This window comes from Camelus bactrianus, chromosome X, assembly GCF_048773025.1.
Source record: "Camelus bactrianus isolate YW-2024 breed Bactrian camel chromosome X, ASM4877302v1, whole genome shotgun sequence".
In the NCBI taxonomy this organism is placed as follows: domain Eukaryota; kingdom Metazoa; phylum Chordata; class Mammalia; order Artiodactyla; family Camelidae; genus Camelus; species Camelus bactrianus.
This window is the reverse complement of record NC_133575.1, coordinates 103,902,627-103,926,339: the sequence shown is the minus strand read 5'-3', so window position 1 is coordinate 103,926,339 and position 23,713 is coordinate 103,902,627. Positions and strand designations below refer to the sequence as shown.

General features: G+C 38.7%; 1 protein-coding gene across 1 annotated transcript; it reads right to left on the bottom strand.

Annotated features, from left to right (window-relative positions):
• Positions 1 to 8,253: 8,253 nt before the first annotated feature.
• Positions 8,254 to 23,308, bottom strand: CT55 (cancer/testis antigen 55). The gene is made up of 5 exons (XM_010950002.3): positions 23,008 to 23,308; positions 20,444 to 20,628; positions 15,740 to 15,884; positions 9,432 to 9,544; positions 8,254 to 8,668 (listed from the first exon to the last, which is right to left on the bottom strand). Exons 1-5 carry the CDS (start codon positions 23,096 to 23,098, stop codon positions 8,477 to 8,479), a joined length of 726 nt encoding a protein of 241 aa, XP_010948304.1. The 5' UTR covers positions 23,099 to 23,308; the 3' UTR covers positions 8,254 to 8,476.
• Between the last annotated feature and the right edge of the window lie 405 nt (positions 23,309 to 23,713).

The window sequence follows — 23,713 nt, the reverse complement described above, 5'->3', positions numbered from 1 at the left end:
GTAGAATTGGTAAACTCATTTGCTGAGATGAGAGCTGATCTAAAGGCTGTACAAAGCAGGCTAGATAATGCAGGGGAATGAATAAGTGACCTAGAAGACAGGACAACAGAAAGCACCCAATCAAAACAGCTGAGAGAAAAACAAATTAAAACAAATGAAAACAATATAAGGAACCTATGGGATAATATAAAGCGTGCCAATCTACACATAATAGAGGTTCCAAAAGGGGAAGAAAGAACAAAGAGGATTGAAAAGGCATTTGAAGAAATCATGACTGAACACTTCCCAAACCTAAAGAAGGAATCAGATATCCAAGTACAGGAGGCTCAGAGGGTCCCAAACAGGAAGAACCCAAACAGACCCACACCAAGACATATCATAATCAAGATGGCCAGAGTCAAGAATAAATAAATGATCCTAAAGGCAGCAAGAGAAAAATGAAGAGTGAGTTACAAGGGAACCCCCATAAGGTTCTCAGCTGATTTCTCTACACAAACACTACAGGCCAGAAGGGAGTGGCAAGATATATACAAAGTCCTGAATGAAAAAAAAGATGCAGCCTAGGATACTCTATCCGGCAAGGCTATCCTTTAGAATAGAAGGACAGATGAAGAATTTCACAGACAAGCAAAAACTAGAAGAGTTTAGCAACACTAAACCCATGCTAAAATAAATATTGAAAGTTCTACTCTAAATAGAAAATAAGCAGGATGCTACAAAAATGAGAAACTCATAACTGGAAAGGTGATAACTACCATGAATTACAAATAGAATAAACATAAAATTGTAAAAGAAGACATCTAAATCATTAAGATTGGGAGAGGGAAACAAGAAAATATAGAATATTTATTTTCTTTTTTAAATTTTTTGTTCTCAGTAAGATGGGTTTGAGCTTATATTAGTATCTGTTTAATACAATCAGTTATAGTAATGGGTTAATGGACTTACAAAAAAGGGTAACCACAAGCCAAAAACTTATAAGTGAGTAACAAAAACTAAATAAAATCCAAGATAATACAAAGGAAAATTACCAAACCACAAAAGGAAGAAGAAAGGAACAAAGAGGAAATACCAAATCAACTGCAAAAATAAGTTCAAAATAAACAATAACACACATCTATCATTAATTACTATAAATGTTAATGGACTAAATACTCCAATCAAAAGACATAGAGTGGCAGACTGGATAATAAAGCAAGAACCTTCAATATGCTGCATACAAGACACCCACTTTAGGGAGAAGGACACATATAGGTTGTGAGTGAAAGGATGGAAAAGGATATTCCATGCAAATGGAAAAGCCAAAAAAAAAGCAGGTATAGCAGTACTGATTTCAGACAAAATAGACTTTAAAACAAAGGCCATAAAGAAAGATAAAGAAGGACATTTTATAATGATTAAAGGAGTAATACAAGGTGAAGATATTACACTCGTTAATATATATGCACCAATATAAGAGCACCTAAGTACATAAAACAGTTACTAACAGAGATAAAGGAGGATATTGATGGGAATACAGTCATTGTCAGAGATTTTAACACCACATCAACATCACTAGACAGATCTTCCAGACAGAAAATAAATAAGGCAACAGAGAAATTAAATGATACAATAGAAAAGTTAGATTTGGTGGATATTTTCAGAGCATTATACCCCCCCCCAAAATAGGATATACATTCTTTTCAAGTGCACGTGGAACATTTTCTAGGATTGATCATGTACTTGGGCACAAAAGAAGGCTCGACAATTTTAAGAAGATAGAAATGATCTCAAGCATCTTTACTGACCACAATGCCATGAAACTAGAAATCAACTACAGAGAAACAAAGAAGAAAAAAAGGAAAGCATGGAGATTAAACAACATCCTATTAAAAATCCAATGGGTCAATGATGAAATCAAAATTGAAATTAAAAAATACCTTGAGACAAATGAAAATGAAAACACAACCACACAAAATTTATGGGACGCAGCAAAGGCAGTGCTAAGAGGGAATTTTATACCAATACAAGCCTTTCTAAAAAAAAAAAGACAACTATCTCAAATAAACAATCTAACCCACCAGCTAAAAGAATTAGAAAAAGAAGAGCAAAAACCCCAAAAGTCAGCAGAAGGAAGGAAATAATAAAGATCAGGTAGGAAATAAATAAAATAGAGATTTAAAAAATAGAAAAATCAATCAAACCAAAAGCTGGTTTTTTGATAAAGTAAATAAAATCAACAAACCTGTGGCCAAACTCACAAAAGAAAAAAGAGAGAGCACAAATAAGCAAAATAAGAAAGGAAAATGGAGAAATTACAACAAATAACATAGAAATACAGAATATCATATGAGAATATTATGAAAAACTATATGGAACCAAAATGGATAACCTAGAGGAGATGGACAAGTTTCTGGAAACATACAGTCCGCCAAGACTGAATCAAGAAGAAACTGACCCCTTGAACAAACTGATCACTAGAAATGAAATCGAATTAGCAATAAAAAGCCTCCCTACAAATAGAGGTCCAGGACCGGATGGCTTCACTGGGGAATTCTACCAAACATATAAAGAATTCATATCAGTCCTTCTCAAACTCTTCCAGAAGATTGAAAAGGAGGGAATACTCCCAAACTCATTCTATGAAGCCACCATCACCCTGATACCAAAACCAGGCAAAGACAGTACCAAAAAAGAGAATTACAGACCAATATGACTGATGAACATATATGCAAAAATCCTTACCAAAATATTAGCAAATAGAATCCAACAGCACATAAAAAAGATTATACATCATGATCAAGTGGGGTTCATCCCAGGGACACAAGGGTGGTTCAACATACGCAAATCAATCAATGTAATACATCACATCAACAAGAGAAAGGACAAAAACCACATGATCATCTCAATAGATGCAGAAAAAGCTTTTGATAAAATTCAACACCCATTTATGATAAAAACTCTCACCAAAGTGGGTATAGAGGGAACATATCTCAACATAATAAAAGCTATATATGACAAACCTACAGCCAGCATAGTACTCAATGGTGAAAAACTCAAAAGCTTCCCACTAAAATCTGGGACAAGACAAGGATGCCCACTATCACCACTCCTATTCAACATAGTCTTGGAAGTCCTAGCCACAGCAATCCGGCAAGAGAGAGAAATAAAAGGGATCCAAATTGGAAAAGAAGAGGTAAAAGTGTCACTATATGCCGACGACATGTTACTATATATAGAAGACCCTAAAAGGTTCACACAAAAACTACTAGAGCTGATCGAAGAATTCAGCAAGGTAGCAGGTTACAAGATTAACGTTCAAAAATCAGTTGCATTTCTTTACACTAATAATGAATCAACAGAAAAAGAAAATAAAGAAACAATCCCCTTTAAAATAGCACCCAAAGTAATAAAATATCTGGGAATAAATCTAACCAAGGAGGTGAAAGAATTATACACAGAAAACTATAAACCATTGATGAAGGAAATTAAAGAAGACTTTAAAAAATGGAAAGATATCCCATGCTCCTGGATTGGGAGAATCAATATTGTTAAAATGGTCATACTGCAAAAGGCAATTTACAGATTTAATGCAATCCCTATCAAATTACCCAGGACATATTTCACAGAGCTAGAACAAATCATAATACAATTTATATTGAACCACAATAGACCTAGGATTGCCAAAGCATTACTGAAGAAAAAGAAGGAGGCTGGAGGAATAACTCTCCCAGACTTCAGACAATACTATAAAGCTATAGTAATCAATACAGCAAAGTATTGGTACAAAAACAGACATATAGGCCAATGGAACAGAATAGAGAGCCCAGAAATGAACCCACAAACTTTTGGTCAACTAATCTTCAACCAAGGAGGCAAGAATAGACAATGGAATAAAGACAGTCTCTTCAGCAAATGGCGTTGGGAAAACTGGACAGCAGCATGTAAATCAGTGAAGCTAGAACACTCCCTTATATCATACGCAAAAATAAACTCAAAATGGATCAAAGACTTAAACATAAGACAAGATACAATAAACCCCCTAGAAGAAAATACAGGCAAAACATTATCTGACATACATCTCAAAAATGTTCTCCTACCCAAGCAATAGAAATAAAAGCAAGAATAAATAAATGGGACCTAATGAAACTTACAAGCTTCTGCACAGCAAAGAAAATCATAAGTAAAACAAAATGACAATCTACGGGATGGGTGAAAATTTTTGCAAATGACGAAACTGACAAAGGCTTGATCTCCAGAATATATAAGCAGCTCATATGACTCAATAAGAAAAAAACAAACAACCCCATCCAAAAATGGGCCAGAAGTCCTAAACAAGCAATTCTCCAAGGGAGAAATACAAATGATCAATAGGCACATGAAAAAATGCTCAGTATCACTAATTATCAGAGAAATGCAAATCAAAACTATGATGAGGTATGATCTGTCACCAGTCAGAATGGCTGTCATTCAAAAGTTCACAAATGACAAATGCTGGAGAGGCTGTGGAGAAAAGGGAACCCTCCTACACTGCTGGTAGGAATGCAGGTTGGTGCAGCCACTGTGGAAAACACTATGGAGATTCCTCAGAAGATTAGGAATAGACTTACTGTATCACCCAGTAATCCCACTCCTGGGCATATATCCAGAAGGAACCCTACTTCAAAAAGAAACCTGCACCCCAGTGTTCATAGCAGCATTATTTACAGCAACCAAGACATGGAAACAGCGTAATTGTCCATCGACAGATGACTGGATAAAGAAGTGGTGGTATATTTATACAATGGAATACTATTCAGCCATAAAACGACAACATTTGCATAATGCTGTTTGCAGCAACATGGATGTTCCTGGAGAACGTCATTCTAAGTGAAGTAAGCCAGAAAGAGAAAGAAAAATTCCATATGAGATCGCTCGTATGTGGACTCTAAAAAAAAAAAAGAACATACATACAAAACAGAAACAGACTCATAGACATAGAATACAAACTTGTGGTTGCCAAGGGGGAGGGGGTGGGAAGGGGCAGACTGGGATTTCAGAATTTGTAGATACTGACAGGCATATGCAGAATAGACAAAGAAGATTATACTGTGTAGCACAGGGAAATATATACAAGACCTTGTGGTAGCTCACAGCGAAAAAAAAATGTGACAATGAATATGTGCATGTTCATGTATAACTGAAAAATTGTGCTCTACACTGGAATTTGACACGATTGTAAAATGACTATAACTCAATAAAAAAGTTTAAAAAAAGGAAGTGGAAAGCATTATAACAACATGAAAATCCCCTGGCTATATAGAAGAGTGAAATATAATCCCTTTAAGTGACAATGTCTTATTGACTGTGAAGGCAAAAACATGCTAGAAAAGGTTGAGGCTTTTCTAAGCCAGAAATTGAGATCATGAATGTGGTAGCTTGTTAATTCAGTTCCTTTTGCCGTTGCACTGTGCTATTATTCAACCTTTTTTTAAAGTAAAATAATTTTGCAAAATAACTGAAATATGTTGTATAATGGGTTTATTAAAATGCCTGGAGCAGTGCAATCAGTAGTAGCAGTAGCAATTCAGTGACAAAATTATGACCTAACTGCCTGTCATCTAATGTTGTTATAGTTAATAATCGTACCCTGCATAGACTCCTAGTCATCATTTTTCTAGTCTTGCTTTAGTCAAGCCTGATGATGAACCAGTGCATAACAGAGAGCAGATAGTATGTACATGTGTCTGTGTGTGTTAATGAGGGTCCTTACGTATGTTGAACGTCTGTATTGGCTATTGCAGCAATGATGTCTAAAACTCAGTGACCTATAATAACCAGCACTTATTTGTACATTCACAGTTTTATACATTGCTCATGAACTAAAGTTTGTCAGTTCTTGGCCGGGCAGCCCTGTTTCAGATGTGAGTTGTTTTGTTTGAATCTGTACTGTAGGCTGGATTCCAATCAGCTCGGTGTGCTGTCACTCTGGGCCTAGGATGGAGGGGCATGTGCTTCTCCTGGTGGACCACCATAACACCAGGGGCACTTACATCACATACTCTCACATACCATTCAGCAGCAAGTCATTTGTCAACTCCAAGTCTTTTCAAGTCTTTAAAATGCACCAAGCTCTTTTCTGCTTCAGGGCCTTTGCACATACCTTACCCTCTACTCTACTCAATATCCTTTGCTCAATAAATATGTACTTACCCTTCCTTTCTCAACTTAAATATGACTTCCTCAAGTGATCTTCCCTGACACCTAATCTAACCTGGCTTCCCCCTATTATCTCAACTTCAGAGCAGCCTTTTTCTTCCTTCCTCGCCCATTATAATGTTTACCTTCATGGTTATCTAAGTGATTACATCCATCTTTCCCATTAAATCAAGTGTCATTGATGGCTAAGCCACAGCTTCTTTTTTTTCACCTTTGTATTGGAAGCATATATTCAGTCTGGTATTTGAAAAAAAAAAATCTGTTGAATGAATGAATGAAAACCTGTAGAACCCTTCAGGGAGAATTTCCACTTTTCAAATGTACTGAGTTGACAAGTTTGGAGACAGACAGACAAACATGACTGATTCCCAGCTCTATTTGTTCAAAGGCCTCTGTCCTTTACAAAATCACTTGGCTTCTCTGTGCCTGTGTTTGCTAACTCTATACTCCCTAACTCTGTGCTTTTGAGGATTAAATGAGGATTGTGGATGTAAGGTCCTAGCCCATGCTCTGAGTATATTGTCGGTTAAGATTCATGACCATTTTGCTCTCTTCCTCCCCATCCCTCCCCAGCAGAGCTTCAGTCCCATTCTCATAACTAAGAGCTAAAAGAGGCTCTGTCATACTTTCTGGTTAAGGTAGTGCAAACAGTGCTCTTAGACATGATAGGAAAGTAGTATGTGTGGAACTTGGAGTTAATGAACACTTTCCTAACTGATACTCTGTTTAAATCTCCATTTCACATTTGTTTGCCTTTAGCCTGAAATAGATGAGATTTTTACAGGCAACAGTGGAATTGTCAAGACTATAGAGATGAAATTCTAGAAGAGTGAACAGACTTGACAAGAATAAAGCAAAAGGAAAGCATGAAGCCCTTTGCTAGAGCAGCTCATGTCCCCTTTGGATGAAGAGTTTGCTGGTCCTTGTTATAAGGACATGGAATACATTGAGTCCAAGATGTAGTTCCAGAGATGGCAGGTGAAAATTTTTTTCTCACACTTGAGTTTGAATTCAAGATAGACTGCTATAGGTAACTGGTTACACGTTTAAGAAACTTCGGCACCACACCTGGGTGGGAACAGAGATTTGAAATTCGGATTGTAGGTGGCATCTGGTGCCATATGTGTGACCAGTTGAACACAGTTGGGTCTCAGTGTTTATAGGGCCTCAGAACCCCTTGAAGAGCTGACTTTATTTTTTTATGCACATACTGGGGACTGAACCGAGGACCTCATGCATGCTAAGCATATGCTCTACCACTGAGCTATAACTTCCCCCACCAAAGCTGACTTTAAAATGCAGTAAAGGGAATAAATGTGTTTATGACACTATCAGAAAGATGAAATGTATCATCTGATTTTTATTCCTGGTATGGGGTGCTTTCAAGTGGGAGTGAAAATGTTCTAAAATGAAGAATGTGGTGATGGTTACATACTACTGTAGCTATGCTAAAAACCATTGAATTAGTGGGGGTTAGGTTTCTGCTAATCCACTGTCACTCTCCAAGAACAGACTTCCACATCAACCAAACAGGAGAATTCAGTGGGGAGTGGGCAGAATCCATGGTCCATGCATCTCTCAAGCCCAGCACTGGCCTTCTCTGTGATCCCTACAGGGCATGGTGCTGCTTTGGAATAACGACTTTCCTGGGAACCCGGGGCCACAACAGCTCCCACTTGCCTCTTTCTATTCAGAAGCTACTAGTCCACGGGTCAGGAAGCCAGGTGGGCATTAAGAGAACACAAGTTGCATTAGGGCACCAGAACTTTGGCCTTTGTGTTCAAGGCTATAAACCTAGCACTTGGCACATAGGAGGCAATCACTCTTTCTGAAGTGAACCAGTGGGTGACTATCTAAAATCTAGAGGATATTGACTCCAACTACCCACCCGTAAAGTGGTCCCACTGGGCCTATAACGCAAACTCAGAATATTAAAGAAAAAAACTACGATGCACAATATGTTACAAAAAAACTATTTCTCAGATCAGAAACTCTGTTCTAAAGGTGGAAAAAAAGAACATAGTTTAATTTTTTAAATAAACAGGTCCACTAAAAAGAGAAAAATCATACACATAAGATGATTACAAGGGATGAAGATGAAAATGTCTTTAATCAATAATGAAAAATGGTGAAAAGTCTCCTGAAGACGCACTCTATTTAGCCAGCCCACACAGGATTTGAAAGGTCTTTGAATTAATTATTGAGGTTTACTAAGCTGTTTTATTTTTCCAAAACACATTTAAAACTTTATTGTCAAGAGAAGAAAAGCTGCACAGGGAATAAAAACATTGCTTTCTTATTATCCTCTTTTCACTAGAGTCATAGAAATCGCTCTCCAAATATAGCAGGACTGAACGCTCTCTACCACGACCGCATTGACGACATCAGATACTCGAGGTACGTATCCATCAGGAAGTTTCAGAGAATCCAGAGTGAAAAAGATACTATCGTCTATCACCCCATTTCTTCCACGGAGGTGAGTAATGCAGACCTGTAGTTACAAACAATGGAAACACTTCTGTAAAAGGATTGCACCCCGTCACAGGGTCTCCACCTTCTCACGCTGGCTTTAATCAGTAGGTCATTCCGAATCAGTGATGCCCAACCTGGCTAGCACATTTGAAACACCAGGAGCACAGCGCTTTGTAAAACCACACATGCCCAGACCCCACCTCACAAAGGCAGGGCCCAAGTCTCGGATCAGAAACTCTGCTTTAAATATAATACCCAGTTGTCCATTAACATCCCTAGTTACAGATGGCAAGAGGGAAAAGAGTTGCGTGAGAAAGGAATGTGATGGTAAAGAGAACATCACTTCCATACTTCCTCTGTCACATTTCAAGCATCATCTGAACTTTTGTGCAAACTGAATTTCCCACTCATTTTCAGTCTCCACTATCCAAACCACACCCAGCATTTACTATAAGCTCCAGTCCCGCCCCCCCCAATTCATTCTCTCCCAACAATTCCCAGAACATGATTTATTTTCTGTTCTTGTTGCTCTCAGAACATTATAATACCTCCCAAATAAAGGATATAATTTAGGCCTTAAATCATATGTGTTCTACATTATTACCTAATTATTTCCTTTCAGAAGCACAACCTTTTCAATAAGAAAATAGACTCCTCTTTGGCAAAGAATATATTTTCTTTTGGGTTTCCCAAAACACCCAATAGAATTCTCAGCAGCAAAAATAATCACCACGGAAAGGCTAAGCAGAAACGTGTAACAAGGTCAACATCAAACGAACTACCTCATGCACGTGCTTATGTCTCAGAGGCGTCACTGAGAGGGCTTTTCTGCTCTGGGTGTCTGGCTGGATGGAAAACTTGACTTCGACTCGGTCACCTTGATAAGGCTCAAAACCTAAAACAGCCATGGAGAGAAATCAAGTTGGAATTATCTCTTAATGTTCTACTGTTAAATTTTGCAAGTTACTGTGACATTGAAATACCCTAAAATAGTTTCTATTACATCAAAGGTACATTTTAAACATTTTAAAATAGGTAACCTGTAAGCCTTGCTATCAGAAAGGAAATCTATAATCCTTTAGGCATTGATTTTTCTCTACTGACTTAAAATCAATTGGGGGAAAGCATTAACTGTGCATCTCAAACCAATCTTTTTGAGAGCAGCACAGAATTTATTACACCACTGGTAACATTCACAGCTTTTTTTTCCGGGGAAGCAGAAAAGTACGTATGTAAGAATCTGGCTGCCTGAGTTCAAATCTTAATACTGCCCCTTACTCAATTTGCAACCTTGATCAAGTTACATAACTCTCTGTTCCTTGATTTCTTCGTCTATAAAGTGAGAAGCGCAATAGCAGTACTTACTACCCAGAGTTGAAGGGACAATGAATCGATACATATAAAACTCACAGAACAGTGCCAAGTGCAGAACCAGCACCAAATGAATGCTGATTGCTATTAGTGGTAGCAGTACCAGTAAACATACAGCTACACAAGGAAACAATTTTCTCAGGTGTTTTGTACTGATGATGAACTCTATATATTTTATGTTTTACAGGTATAAACAAATATTTATCGATGTACACAGTAAGTTAAAAGTGAGTCATGGCACAAAGGTACCTGGAGGATTTGAAGCAAACGGAATTCTCAAATACTGCTACTGGAAGTGAAACTTGGTACAACCACTTCAGAAAGTTGGCAATATCTACTAAAGTTAAACAGTTCTGGAACCTATGACCCAGCATTTCCTAGTTCCTTCATAGCCCTTTCCTTCTTCTTCTTGGTTCCATCACAACTAAATTTTAGAAATGACCCAAGACACGCGCGGGACCTCTTCTCCCTCTCCCCATCCCCCACCTCTCCCTCCCCTACCTCTTTCTCTCTCTCGACCTATGCACGTACCAGGGAAAGGTCGTGCGAGGACTTGGTGAGGAAGAGAGCTCCCCCCCAAAACCAAATTGGCTGAAACCTTGATCTTGAACATTTTGCCTTCGGAACTCTGAGAAAATAAATATCTGTTGTTTAAGCCACCCAGTCTGGAATTTAATTAAGGCAGCCTGAGTAGACGAAAACAACATTTAATCTGGCCACATTTACTCTCCACCGTGGGGGCCATAGTGATATCACTGACCACAAGAAAACCAGAGACCCAAGCATTTACTTTATAACTTAGTAGGTTTTTAAAGAAGCAGTGCCCAAAGACAGCAAGTTAACATGGAAAGTTGAAAGAGGTACATTGACATATAATTGTATGACATATGACTTTTCTTTCATCAAAAAAGTGCTCTGGTGGGTGGGGGAAGGGTAATGCTCAGTGGTGGAGTGCATGGTTAGCATGCACAAGGTCCTGGGTTCAATCCCCAGTGCCTCCATTAAAATAAATAAATAAACCTAATCACCCCCCAAATAAACATTAAAAAATGCAAAAGATATACCTATTAAAAAAAACTGCTCTAACATAGTTTCAACAATGTTTTACTCAATTTTTTTCTTAGGTACATTGGGAAAGTGAAACAACAGCTGTTAATATGTTAGCTTCACTAGAAGAATTTCACAAACAGTTAAAGGATGCCAGATGCTTTAAAGAAGAAAAAGAGTTAAGTGAATTCCCATAATGGCTTGTTCCTTCCATCCAAATCATGGACTCAAAGTGGCAAAGAAAAAAGCCCAGTCCCTGATGTGCAAAAGTGTTCACCGCTAGACCTCAATGTTTAAACTAGCTGGTTTGACACTCACAGCCAAGTCATTTTGTTTTTCTGTTGGACATAAACCATCTCATAGGATTCAACCTCAGATAAGTCACCCCAAGACTGACAGAATGAAACAAAACACAGCCACTTCATAATTTTGTCTAAACAGAAAACAAGACCACTATGCCACCCACAAAATACCCAGAGAGCTGCTCCCACTTTCCGACAGCATCCACCCTAGGGCTAACTCCTGCTTCCTTAGGCTCTCCTCCAAATCACTGAACTAAATCTCACATCCTATTATAGGTTCTTTCTAATACCCTCTTACTGAGCCATGGCATAGGTCCCCTGTGGTGTGTGTTATCCCTTTCTGAAGCAAGTAATCAACCCAACTTGGTCTTTGGCTAAAAAGCATTGACAAAAGTTGTGAAAGATTTTTTTTTCTGGCAAAGGTGAAGTATCTAATAGTACTATAAATGCTGTTATAAATGCAGTTTAAAAGACCTTCACTGGGGATAAAACGATTTTTTTCAGTGCTAATACAAATACAAATTTGTAACAAAGCATCATAATAAACATAAGGTTCTTGGAAACTAAAAAAAAAGATGGAGCAGAAAGGTACTTGGAATTGGCTGTGGTGCAAGCATAATTCATAACCACATCCAAACACCTATGATATTCAACCAATTAAAACGGAAGCTACAGTAATCAAAATGTAGATGTGTGTGTGTGTGTTTATATATTTTAAATAAATGAATTACAAAACTTCTGGGGCAAAGTTAATATGGAATACAAAGAGAAAGTAACTCAGCATGCTTAGTTTTTTCTTTTTTTCTCACTTGTCTTCTCTTTTTATTGCACTGATCAGATTTCAGGCATGCCTGAGCCTCGGAAGGACTACTGTGTAAAACAGCCCAACTGTCTTAACATGGTAGTGATTTTTTTGAAAACGAGTATTTTCAGTTTTAATTCCAGTCTGTTTAAAATTAGCTGGAAATCGTTAATCAAAAACTTCAACCTAGTGCCAAAATTCAGGTTTTAAAGCTTTTGGAGAAATTCAGTTATTGCTATGAAGTTTGCAAAGAGAGAGCTGTTGAAATTTTTCCCTAAATAAATGGAGGAAGTAAACAAATTGAACCAGCACAGCTCAAGTGGTGTACAAATGTGAAAGCAGATCATTGTACTTGGGAACATTTCAGCATGTGGCAAGAACCTTTGAATGCAGCTCTTATTTTGTACTGGAGGTAGTTATATTGTCTAACAGAATGGAAGGAAATTAAGAAAACCTACAAATAAGCCACTGGATCACAATTTGACGAAACATCCAAAAGTTTCCATTAATGTACACGGAAGTTTTTTTTAAAGAAATAATTCTATTTTTGAAAAATTCATGAATAATGCTATTTTAAAGGTCCAAATGTAAAACCTGTTAGTCATATATAATCTGTTGGTCATATAAAAATACTCCAAAAGCAGATTAACTTTAATCACTTGTAACACCCCCTTTTAGTCTCAAAAATGACTCAGATTGGACAACAGAGGATATGCTCACCCCCTCCAGCTAGAGCTGTAGGAGAGGGTGGCCTTACAGAAGCTAAGGCCTTTGGTAGAAGTATAACGTCACTGCCAACATTTTCCTGCCCACTCCAGGATCCTGCATGTGCTTCCCATTGGCTAACTCCAATCATAAGAATGTCATCAGCTGAAGAATGGGTCCTTCAGTCACTACAGAGACATGCTGAAATGGGGAAGTTACCTCTGGACTGTATAAGATGGCGGAGTATTGGGCTATTCAAGGTGTACGGGAAAATCCAAAAAGGCTATGTGGAACTTCCTTTTTATCTCTCAAGTGGGTACTCAAGCCAGTACATTGTGAAAAATGAAGAAATAACCCTGTTTGTTACCCCAGGCTTCGACCTCAGGTCACACTGGTCACATAAGGATATATAGGATGTTACAGGAGTGTGTTAGTGCATCGCATGAAAAATAAAGAAATAGCAACATCGTGCACTTGGTAAATGCCCCCACTCCCATCCCTAGGCTGAATGCCCAATTCCTTCTTTTAGATCTCCATTATGTTTTAAATTGTAATTGTCTTTTCCCATTTTCATTGGGTTTTATAATCAGATTAATAGCAGCTCTTCTGACAATTTTTTTCTTACATATATACATATGTATTATTTTTTCAGACTCTTTTCCATTATGGGTTATTACAAAATATTGAATAGAGTTTCCTGTGCTATACAGTAAGACCTTGTTGTTTATCTATTTTATATTTGGTAGTGTGTATCTGCTAATTCCAAATTCCTAATTTATTCCTCCTCCCCCTTTCCCCTTTGGTAACCATAAGTTTGTTTTCTTTCTATACGTCTTTCTGTTTTGTAAGTTCATTGGTATCATTTTTTTTTAGATTCCACATGTTAGAGCTATCATGTGGTATTTGTCTTTCTCTGTCTGACTTCACTTAATATGATAATCTCTAGGTCCACTCATGTTGTTGCAAATGGCATTATTTCATTCTTTTTTAATGGCTGATTAGTTAGTATTCCATTGTGTGTGTGTGTATATATATATATATATATATATATATATATATATATATATATATATATATATATATATATACCACATCTTCTTTCTATTCTATTTTGACAGTTCTAAGTATGACTGGTTAGGTTTTCAGGTCTTCTTTTTCATCTACTCTCTCTTCCACCCTAGACAGTCCATTGCTCAAATCACTCAATTTATTTTATAGCAGTAAATCCCTCCACCTGTGCTTTGGGTTCCCCATCCTCTCTTTACAACCAGGGACCTTGTTCCATCAGTCCTTCCTTCACCTTCAGTCAATTCCTCTGGCATTACAAACATGTTCAAGTGCTTCCCATATTGAGAAGAATTCTAGCGAGGGCTGCCATGGGTGGTAACTTCCTGTTGGTATGTTTATAAGGACCAAGAAATTGCCTTTGGAGCTTAGCAATCACAGAGGCCTTTTCTCCTAGAATTGGGTACTTCTGACTAAACGGGTCTTTAAAATCCCAGCTGCTAGCAGGCAACCATCTTTGGTGGCTTCCAAGGTGAAATCCTGGCTTTTAAACCCAAGAAGAGTAAAATAGAAAGCTGCCTGGTGTGGCTGAACTAATTTTCCCTTTTGTATCTAAGTGAAATGGCAGCTCCTTGCACTTAAACAGGAACAGTATTTTTACTTCTATTCATCTTTCAAAATCCAGCCTGGCAGGAGGTTGCAGGGGTATGGAGTCCAGCTGGGAAAGCACCTCACGCAGCCTTCCCCAGTTCTCTCCATAGCAGTCAGTCATGGTCTCTCCTCTGCTCAGTAATATTGTTCTTATCACACTCTTTTAATGTCTGTCTCTCCCAATTAGACTATGAGCTCTTTGCGGGCAGGGTTTAATAAAGTCTTAGTTATCTTGGTCTTATAAATATCTAGCACTATATTTTGAGCTGAACGAAACTCAAATAGCATTTAAAAATTAACAAATTTTTGCTTTAGGCATAAAACAACAAAGTGTTATGCCTGATAATTAATGGACGGACACACACACTTGGAAAGTGTTGGAGGAGGTCATTGAGAAGACGTGACCTCTGGCTGACCCACAAACTGGACCCGGGCAATTGGAGGCTCCTCGTTTCCTCCAGTGTCCCTGGAATGTACGTTCCACCCACTGTTCCCACAGATGGAGTTGTTTCAAGGATGCAGAACTGAGAGAGTAGGGTATTGCTGAGACTATTTGGGTGGTATACGTGACTGAACCCTGTTAAGGCCTCTATATAAACTTTTTAAGATTCTGGTGGGCAGGTGCAGAGATTACCCATCTTGCGGTACCCAACACAAGTCTCGTATATTAAGTTCCCTTGTTTATCTAACCTGCTCCTTACCCATCTGGAGCAGCCTGACTCTAGGTCTCTTCTTGTCCTCCGTGTACAGGGCCAGTTTGTGACCCAACAAAGGTACAAGGCTACATCCAAACTTTATTTTAAAGTTTTTGAAGTATTTAAAAAAACAGTATCCCTGTATACTTGTAATATTTTTCAGTTAGATTAGAAATTCAATGCCTATATGAATGGAAAAATGACACAAATACTAGTAACTGCTTTCGATAAATGCAAATGCAACAAATGACAGCATGAGCTTTTAAAAACATTATCCATCTGTTCCTTGCTGGACATCATTTTCAACAACAAAGGTCCACCTCAAGCATTAAAGAGCCTCCAACTGGAGCCAAGGACAATGGAGAAGGAGTTCCAGTATAAAATCCTCTTACCAACTGAGCATGTTCCAAATTGACCCTGGAAATGATGCCTGTGACCATCTCCAAATGCACTCTATAAAATTAAAAAACAGGTAAAACTTAATTTTAAATTTTTAAAAAGATAAATTGTACCTTTACAAACAACATCTAGAGAGAAGTAAGTTGTATGATTAATGCAGTTAACGTCTTCCATCAGAGAGTTAACACAGCCAAGAGAAACTCTAGTACAGGAGTCTGACAGTCCATCACCATTGCCATTGTCACAGAACGCCTCCACCTGTGAGATAAAGAAATAGTTACTTCAGACACAACAAAAGTTTAAAAATCAGAAACATATGCTTCCATCATTGTTGTTCGAGAAACAGTTTAAACAACTATCATCAACAATGGTGAATATATTTCACTTGACACATCATAGACATGAGATGATAAAATAATGCCTGAACTTCCTATCTTTTTTATTTTTTAGAGAGGCTTAGGAAGATTGAGCAGAAAGTTCCCACATATTCCTTGCCCCCAACCTCAGTTTCTCCTGTTATTAGCATCTTGCATTTGTTCAGTGGGTACATTTGTTCAATCAATAAAGCAATATTGATAATTTATATTTAATGTAAGCCCATAGTTTAAATGAGGGCTCAGGCTTTGTGTTGTACTGTCATATATTTTTTAAATGTGTCTAAGACATTATTTGTGCCTACACATATTCAAGAAATCAAAATAGTAATTAGTTAATTTGTGTCATTATTATTATTATTTTTTGAATATGTGTAAGTACATTTGACTGTCCTTTATGATTGGATTACCACATTCTGTTGATTCTTATTTTGTAGTTGGCTTTATTCCTTTGATAACTATGTAAGTTTAAAAAGCGAAAGATATAATCTGTTCTTAGAAACAATAACTAGTACATATTTGTAAACTAAAAAAATGTGCAGGATACTGTATATATGTATTTACATGCAATATAATGTATATGTGCAGTCGAACTGTAATAATTCTACATATTAAAACTGAGAAAGGAAAAAAAATACATTATTTGTGTACTGATTTGTTTTAATGCACTGATCATATCAGGTTCAAAGATAAAAGGTATACTGTTCCTGCCCCCAGGAATTCACAAAGGGGAGTGAAAGGCAAAAATAACAAATTCTAAGCAAGTTGTGACAAATGGTAAAAATAAGTGCAAAAATTGCCTTCTGGGAATTCTCAGTAAGGAGAGAATTTAAGACTGAGAGAGTATAGGATGATATCTTGGAGAAAGTGGGATTTGACCTGGGCTGTGAAAGAAGAGAAAGATTTTTACCTGCGAATGAGGGGTGGTTGGCTGAGGACAGATATGGAGAGATAGCAAGGGAGGAGAGAAAACACACGCCAAGGGAGATGAACAAGGAGGAAAATCATTAAGATTCCAGATCAGGGAACCTGGGGGTAGGGGACAGAGCATGACATGAAGTTTGGAAAATAAAGGGGTGGGGGAGTGGATAGCTCTAAAAAAGACAAATCAAATCAGGGCTTATTTTATCTACAATAGGGAGGCATTCAAAACTTTTATTATTGGAAGTGTAAAGGCCTTTGTTTAATATTTCACTTTTCTAATTATACTAATAATACATGTTCATTGTACAAAAAATATGAGACCCAGAAAACAAAAAAGTAGAAAACAATTACACATAATCCATAAGCACTGATCACATTCTGGTCCTTACTCTACTCCATATGTTTTTACTACGCATAACTATCTATGCACTATTTGAAGGAAAATTTTAATATTATATATTATTAATGCATTACCAAGTGATCACAAATAAGTCAATAAACTGTTGAAACATTATTTGAAAAGACAATATGGCATCTAACTGAATGGAAGTGCCATAATTTGACTCAATTCTACAAAATTGAACATTTGGCTTATATCCTAACACACTGCCTACTTGCTGGATTTATTGCTGTAGGATAAACTCCTAGTTTCCTTGTGATGAAAACTCAGGATTTACTATTTTAACTTTCACATATAACTACAGCAGTGTTAATTATATTTACCATGTTGTAATTACGTCCCCGGTACTTATTTATCTTATAACTGCAAGTTTGTACCTTTTAACCACCTTCATCCAATTCCCCCTCCCCACACCTCCCACCTCTGGTAATCACAAATATGATCTCTTTTTCCATGAGCTTCTTTGTTTTTGAAGTATAACTGACCTACAACACAACGTTAGCTCCTGTTACACAACACAGTAATTCAGTATTTCCATATATTTCAAAATGATCACCACGATATGTCTCGTTACTACAGGAGTATAATTTTTTTGTTTGTTTGGTTTTGGGTTTTTTTGGGGGAAGGAGGTAATTAGGTTTATTTATTTTATTTTTTAGAGAGGTACTGGGGGTTGAACCCAGCTTCAACTTCCCGAGAGCAAATTTAATCGGAGAAATTAGAAAATGCAGAAACAAAGAAACACACACAGGCAAGACAAAACAATAACAGTTTAGCCATAAAACAAAGTCAAGGACCTTTAGCTCCTCCTCGAGGGCTGTAGATAATATCCTGAGCCACAGTCTTGCGTTGTTTTACAGATACTGAAACCCCCATCAGATGGAAGAAGTTAACTGCATGCTGACCATCAGCATATAGACCTCAGACTGGTTGGAACCAGAAGGTTGACTCCCAAAATACCATCAGGTTCCTCATCACCAGCCAGTCAGAAGAATGTCCATGAGCAGATCAGGCATATTGCTTCCCCCTTCCCTAGCATAAAAGAAGCTTAAATTCTACCCCGAATTAAGATGGTTCTTTAGGACATTAGTTTGCCATCTTCTCAGTTCGCTGGCTTTCCAAATAAAGTCTCTTTTCCCTGCCCCGACACCTTGTCTCTATCACGGACCTGTTGTGCTGTGAGTGGCATAAGCTTGGATTCAGTTACAATAGGAGACAAAATTGGTTACAGCATGTAATATTTGATATTGGTTTAAATTATAAAATTAAATATTTGATAATGGTTTAAAATATAAAATTAAAAGCTTATTTTTAAAGCTAAATAATTTAAATAAAATGTATAGTGATAATGGACCAAAATACTAAAAATCTGAGAAATAAAATTAGCAGGAAATATACAGAACCTATTAGAAGAAAAGTATGAAACAATTCAGAAATATCGAAGAGGAGAGACATGCTTTTTAGAGGAGAAGACTATTACCATTATGTCAGTTCTCCCTAAATGAGATCTGTAAACTCAGTCATACTAATTTAAAAATCCCAACGGGTATTATTGTGGTTGTTGTGGTTGGAAGTGGGGGAACTAAACACAATGTTTTAAAATTGATACAGAAAAACCAACACACAGGAAGGGTCAGGAAAATTCCAAAAACTCAAAAGTTTTGACCGGGAAACCAGGCCACCTACCTTGAAATGTGTTACAAAGGTTCAGTAATTCAAACAGTTTGATCATACCTCCGGGGCAAGATAACACAATCAAATGAACACAACAGGACGTCTCCGCAGTTTCAAAGGCCTTTAGGAATGTAGCCCATGATAGAAGTTACACTTGACTCAACAGGGAAAAAGTGGATATTCCAATAAAGGTATGGGAACCTTTATCGGAATAAGGGAGGGGGCTGGGGACCCGCTGTCCCCATAAAGGGGGGGACAACAGGACAAAGGTATGGGGACAAACGAACTATACCCTAAAAATTGGAAAATCTTATGGTATGTCAATTGTACCTCAATAAAACTTTCTAAAAAGAGATTAAAATGCATGTCTGTTCCCCTAGCTACTGCATCTCAGCATTTGGGGACAACAGGGTATACATTAACAAAATAAGATCTGGATCCTTCTCTCAAACGCTATACCAAAATTAACTCCAGGTTGACTGAATATTTAGATATAAATAAATAAAAAACTTTCAGAAGAAAACATAAGTGAATATTGGTGTAAATTATGAAGCGGAATAAGCCTTTGTTTGGATCTGGAATAAGAATTCCTTTGGAATGATTTTTCATTGAACTGAAAAGCAACATGGGACAAGATGGCCATATTGATAGCTGCATAAAAATTAAACTCCACAAAGCTGAAAGACTGTGTTGGAGGAAATATTTGCAAAGCGTTCATATGATAAATTTCCTAACAAAGCTCTAATTTCCATAATGTACAAAAGCTCTAATGCCCCTGATACATAAATAGCTCTAAGAAAAGTTGTTCTACTCTCACCAACACTTAAAGAAATGCAAAATAAAATCATGAGACTGCTTTTTATTTCCCAGATTGGCAAAGACTGAAAATATTTCCATCCTTGTCAGTACTGGCAAGCAGGCAGTTTCACAGCCTGCTCCTGTCAGTGTCAATCAGTCTAATAAAGCTGAAGCGTAACTTGATCATACCCATTCAAATGACAACTATCTGTAGTGAGGTAATGGTTGCACAACTATAAATTTACTAAAAATGTCACTGAACCATACCCTTGAAACTGGAGAATTTTATGGTATGTCAATTATACCTCAATAAAACTGTTCCTAAAAAGTGATTAAAATGCACGTCTGTTCACCTAGCAATTGCATTTCAACAAATACAAAGGCAAAAAAAGGAAGTCTCAAGTTAGTATAGACTCTAATAATTATCATCATTAACCATATTTTTTAATGCTGAAGAATAAACAATTTACATTTTTATAAACAGAAAGCACTACAAAGATGAGAACAAATGTCCCACATGATCCAGTGCATTGGACTTCAAATTGCACTCTACTCCCACTATACCATGTCACTTTAGAGAGGCTGAATAAATGGAAACAAGGTTGGAAGTTCCCCAGGAATAAAGACGGTCCCCAAACTTATCTTACTTTGATCACTTTCAATCCGTGAGATGTTTTATCTTCCTCCACAACTGCAGTAACTTTTTGCCCAACTTTCAGAAGCACATTGCCAGTCACAACATCACTACTGAAGTAGATCAGCTCATCAATCAAGCCATAATCACTGCAGAACTTTGTCACAACTCCCTGTACAGTTTTTAGCTTGGTGTCACCTAAGAGATGAGTAATGGTTTCATTAATTAATCTCAAAAGCAAATACACATTATAAATGAGCCTTACCAGGGACAAAATACTAGACAATAATCTAAATCTAGAAATAAACTGGGCTGGATTTAAGATACAGATGACGATGACAGTAGAGCATAGTGGTGCAGGATTTGGGAGGCAGAATGCTTAAGTTGAAATGCTGGTTCCACCATTTCTCTGTATAGCCCAGTGGCTCCACATCCAAGGTGAAGAGCACTGAGCCTGGAGCCAGACTGCCTGGCTTTGAATCACAGCTCTTCCACTTACCTAAATCTGGGTAACTTTGGGTGCATTTCTTAACCTCTCTGAATTTGTTTTCATCTGTAAAACCAGGACATTGACATTGTCTGCCTAAAAGAGTGGATTTTTAAAAAAAATTTTTAAAAATTGAAGTATAATCAGTTTACAGTGTTGTGCCAATTTCTGGTGTACAACATAATGTTTCAATACATATACATACATATATTCCTTTTCATACTCTTTTTCATCATAGGTTCCTACAAGATATTGAATATAGTTCCCTGTGTTATACAGTAGAAATTTGCTTATCTATTTTATATATAGGAGTTAGTATCTGCAGATCTAGAATGAGTGGATCTTAAATGTTCTCACCACAAAAAATAAGATAATTATGTGAGGTGGTGGAGGTATTAACTAGCCTTATTGTGTAAACATTTCACAATATATACATATATCAAATCATCACATTGTACATCTTAAACTTACACAATGTTCTATGCCAACTATATCTCAAAAAATCTGGGGAAAAAAAGGTTGTTATAAATATTAACTGACACATATATGTCAACTGCTTAGAACTGCGAATATCTTCCACAGGTTAGAGCTTATATGTTAGTTGCTGACATGGTATCTACATCAAAACAGTCGTTAAGCATCCATTATTGTTATATAACTTCATCTACCAACAGCAGCAGCAGCAGCAGCAGTATCTGGACAACTCACCAGACAAAGCACATAGAGATCTGGGGATTTAAATCTAGCCCAAATGTGCATCTGAACCACTCAGGTTTATTTTTTTCTGAACAAACACAGCTGGGAAACCATAATTTGGGATCTGAACCTGAAGAGTCAGCCTGCAGAGCCCACACTATGAACCACAAAGCCTTAGGCGTTTGCTCAAAGACAAGTGAATTGACTGGGGATGGCTGGAGGAAATCTTCGGTTATAATAGATTATGGAATCAGAAGCCAAAAAAATCCTGAAATTTTGAAAAAAAAAAAAGTCACATTTGTCAAATGAAATCATAAAATACAAGAAAGTGGAAGGGACAAGGGTGACAACCACCACTCAGGCACATGAAAACTTGTCAAAGACTCTCCTGTGTTGTCCGGTTGGTAAAAGTAAGGGTAATTAGTGGACGGAGGCTGCAGTGAGGGATGTCAGCTAACAGCTAAGCAGGGCAAACTTTGCTAAGACTCCGTCACCTGTGCAAGGCTCTGACTCCACTGGCAGGGAAGCCGCAGGGAGATTCTGGCACCTGGAAGCTGGGGCCCTGCCAGGGAATGAAGCTGCCCAAAGAGGAGTCTCTCGCAAACTGCCAGCCATCTTGAGCCAGCGCACAGTGCGTCTACTCCTGGGGCAGGAAGCGCCTCAGGGCGGGAGCGCAGAGGTCAGCACCCGGTGCCGGGCCTCGGGCCTCGGGTCTGGGTGAGACTGGCCTGTGCTCTCTCTTCCCTGCTCGCGTCTCCCTGACCACGCCGTCAAACGGAACTGCGACGTAGATGTCCTTCAGGTCCTGAGCCCAGCTTTCGGCACAGACGAGTACTCAGCACACAATAGAATGAATGCTGTCAGAGAAGGGACGCCATCCTCCCCAGCAAACCTCAGTTTAAGCGATTCCCACAAACAAAATGATGCCTTCCCAGCGTCCCCTAGGTCGTCCACTCAATGCCAGACTCTGGGGCAGGAAACTCGGCCGGTGCCCTCCTATGGGGACAGATACGATTCGTCCACTTGGCTTCAAATACACGCGTGTTTGCACAACAAAATCAGATTTACCCTCAAATCAGGGCGATGCATGGGAAATGTGACAAGGAATCTGCTGCCCATTCAAATAACACAGGCGCAATGTAATTTCCAAAGGCAACCAGGGAAATGAAAGGGTGGGACACAGTTCCCCTGGGGCCTTCTCTGTCTACACCTTCCTCACTTTAGACAAAAGAGTCCGCGAGTCCGCGGAGTATTCAGGGATTCGGAATGCCCCACCCCACAGGGTGGAGCCGCCTGGGGCACGCAGCGTCCTTTCCGGCCCTTGCAGCCTAGAACCAGGAGTGGGACGCCCGGCTAAATACAGGCCGATAGGGAGGTAAGGATGAGTTGCGTACCTTCCAAGAGCCTCAAATGCTGCGCCTTCTCTGCCTCCGACGAGTCCATTCTTCTCCAGGAGGCAAGAGCCCTGGAAATAAACCGGAGCATGGTCCCGTGGTCAGGGCGGCCTGGCCCTGCGTGACACTGGGCACGAGGCTTGCTTTGGTCCAAGCCTCCGCCTCCCAGCCGCCCTCTGAACACGGCGGCAGCTGCCCAGAGGCCGTGCCTGCTCCTCTGCACCGCCCAACTTCCAGTCAGCGGCTGTCTTGCAACGTTTGGCCAAGGCTGCCACTCGAAGAGTTCTACTGTTCCGCACCCTCCAGCCAATGGGGGCGTAGTGCGCGGGCTGGAGGCGCCTGAGATGAAGCCGGCTGGTGGGTGGGGCTTCGTGGCTCCTCCCACGGCAGGCGACGGTGGAGATGTGGTAGCCAACCTGGAGATCGCTTCTAGTCTAATCCCTTTTGCCCCTCTTAGAGTAGAGGAGCTTGTCGATGGGCTTCTACAGGGAGAGCCTGGTGCCAGTCTTGGAAGATGCAGCAGCAACTAGGCTGGAGGACGGAGGCAGGCTCCCGAGTGCAAGCCCCACTTTTCACGACCCGAGTTCTTTTCCTTTGTCTCCGGGAACCCTCCATCCACCCACACCCCAACAGTCCCACCTCCCCACCCCTACACCCACTCCACAGCGGGTTCAGTGGACAGCTCTAAGCAACAGCTTTCTGTTTA

Coding starts and splice junctions, on each gene's coding strand:
- CT55 (XM_010950002.3), bottom strand. CDS start 23,098: ATGCTCCGGTTTATTTCCAGGGCTCTTGCCTCCTGGAGAAGAATGGAC. Junction 20,629..23,007: donor GCATTTGAGGCTCTTGGAAG/GTACGCAACTCA, acceptor CTCATCTCTTAG/GTGACACCAAGCTAAAAACT. Junction 15,885..20,443: donor ACGGATTGAAAGTGATCAAA/GTAAGATAAGTT, acceptor TTTATCTCACAG/GTGGAGGCGTTCTGTGACAA.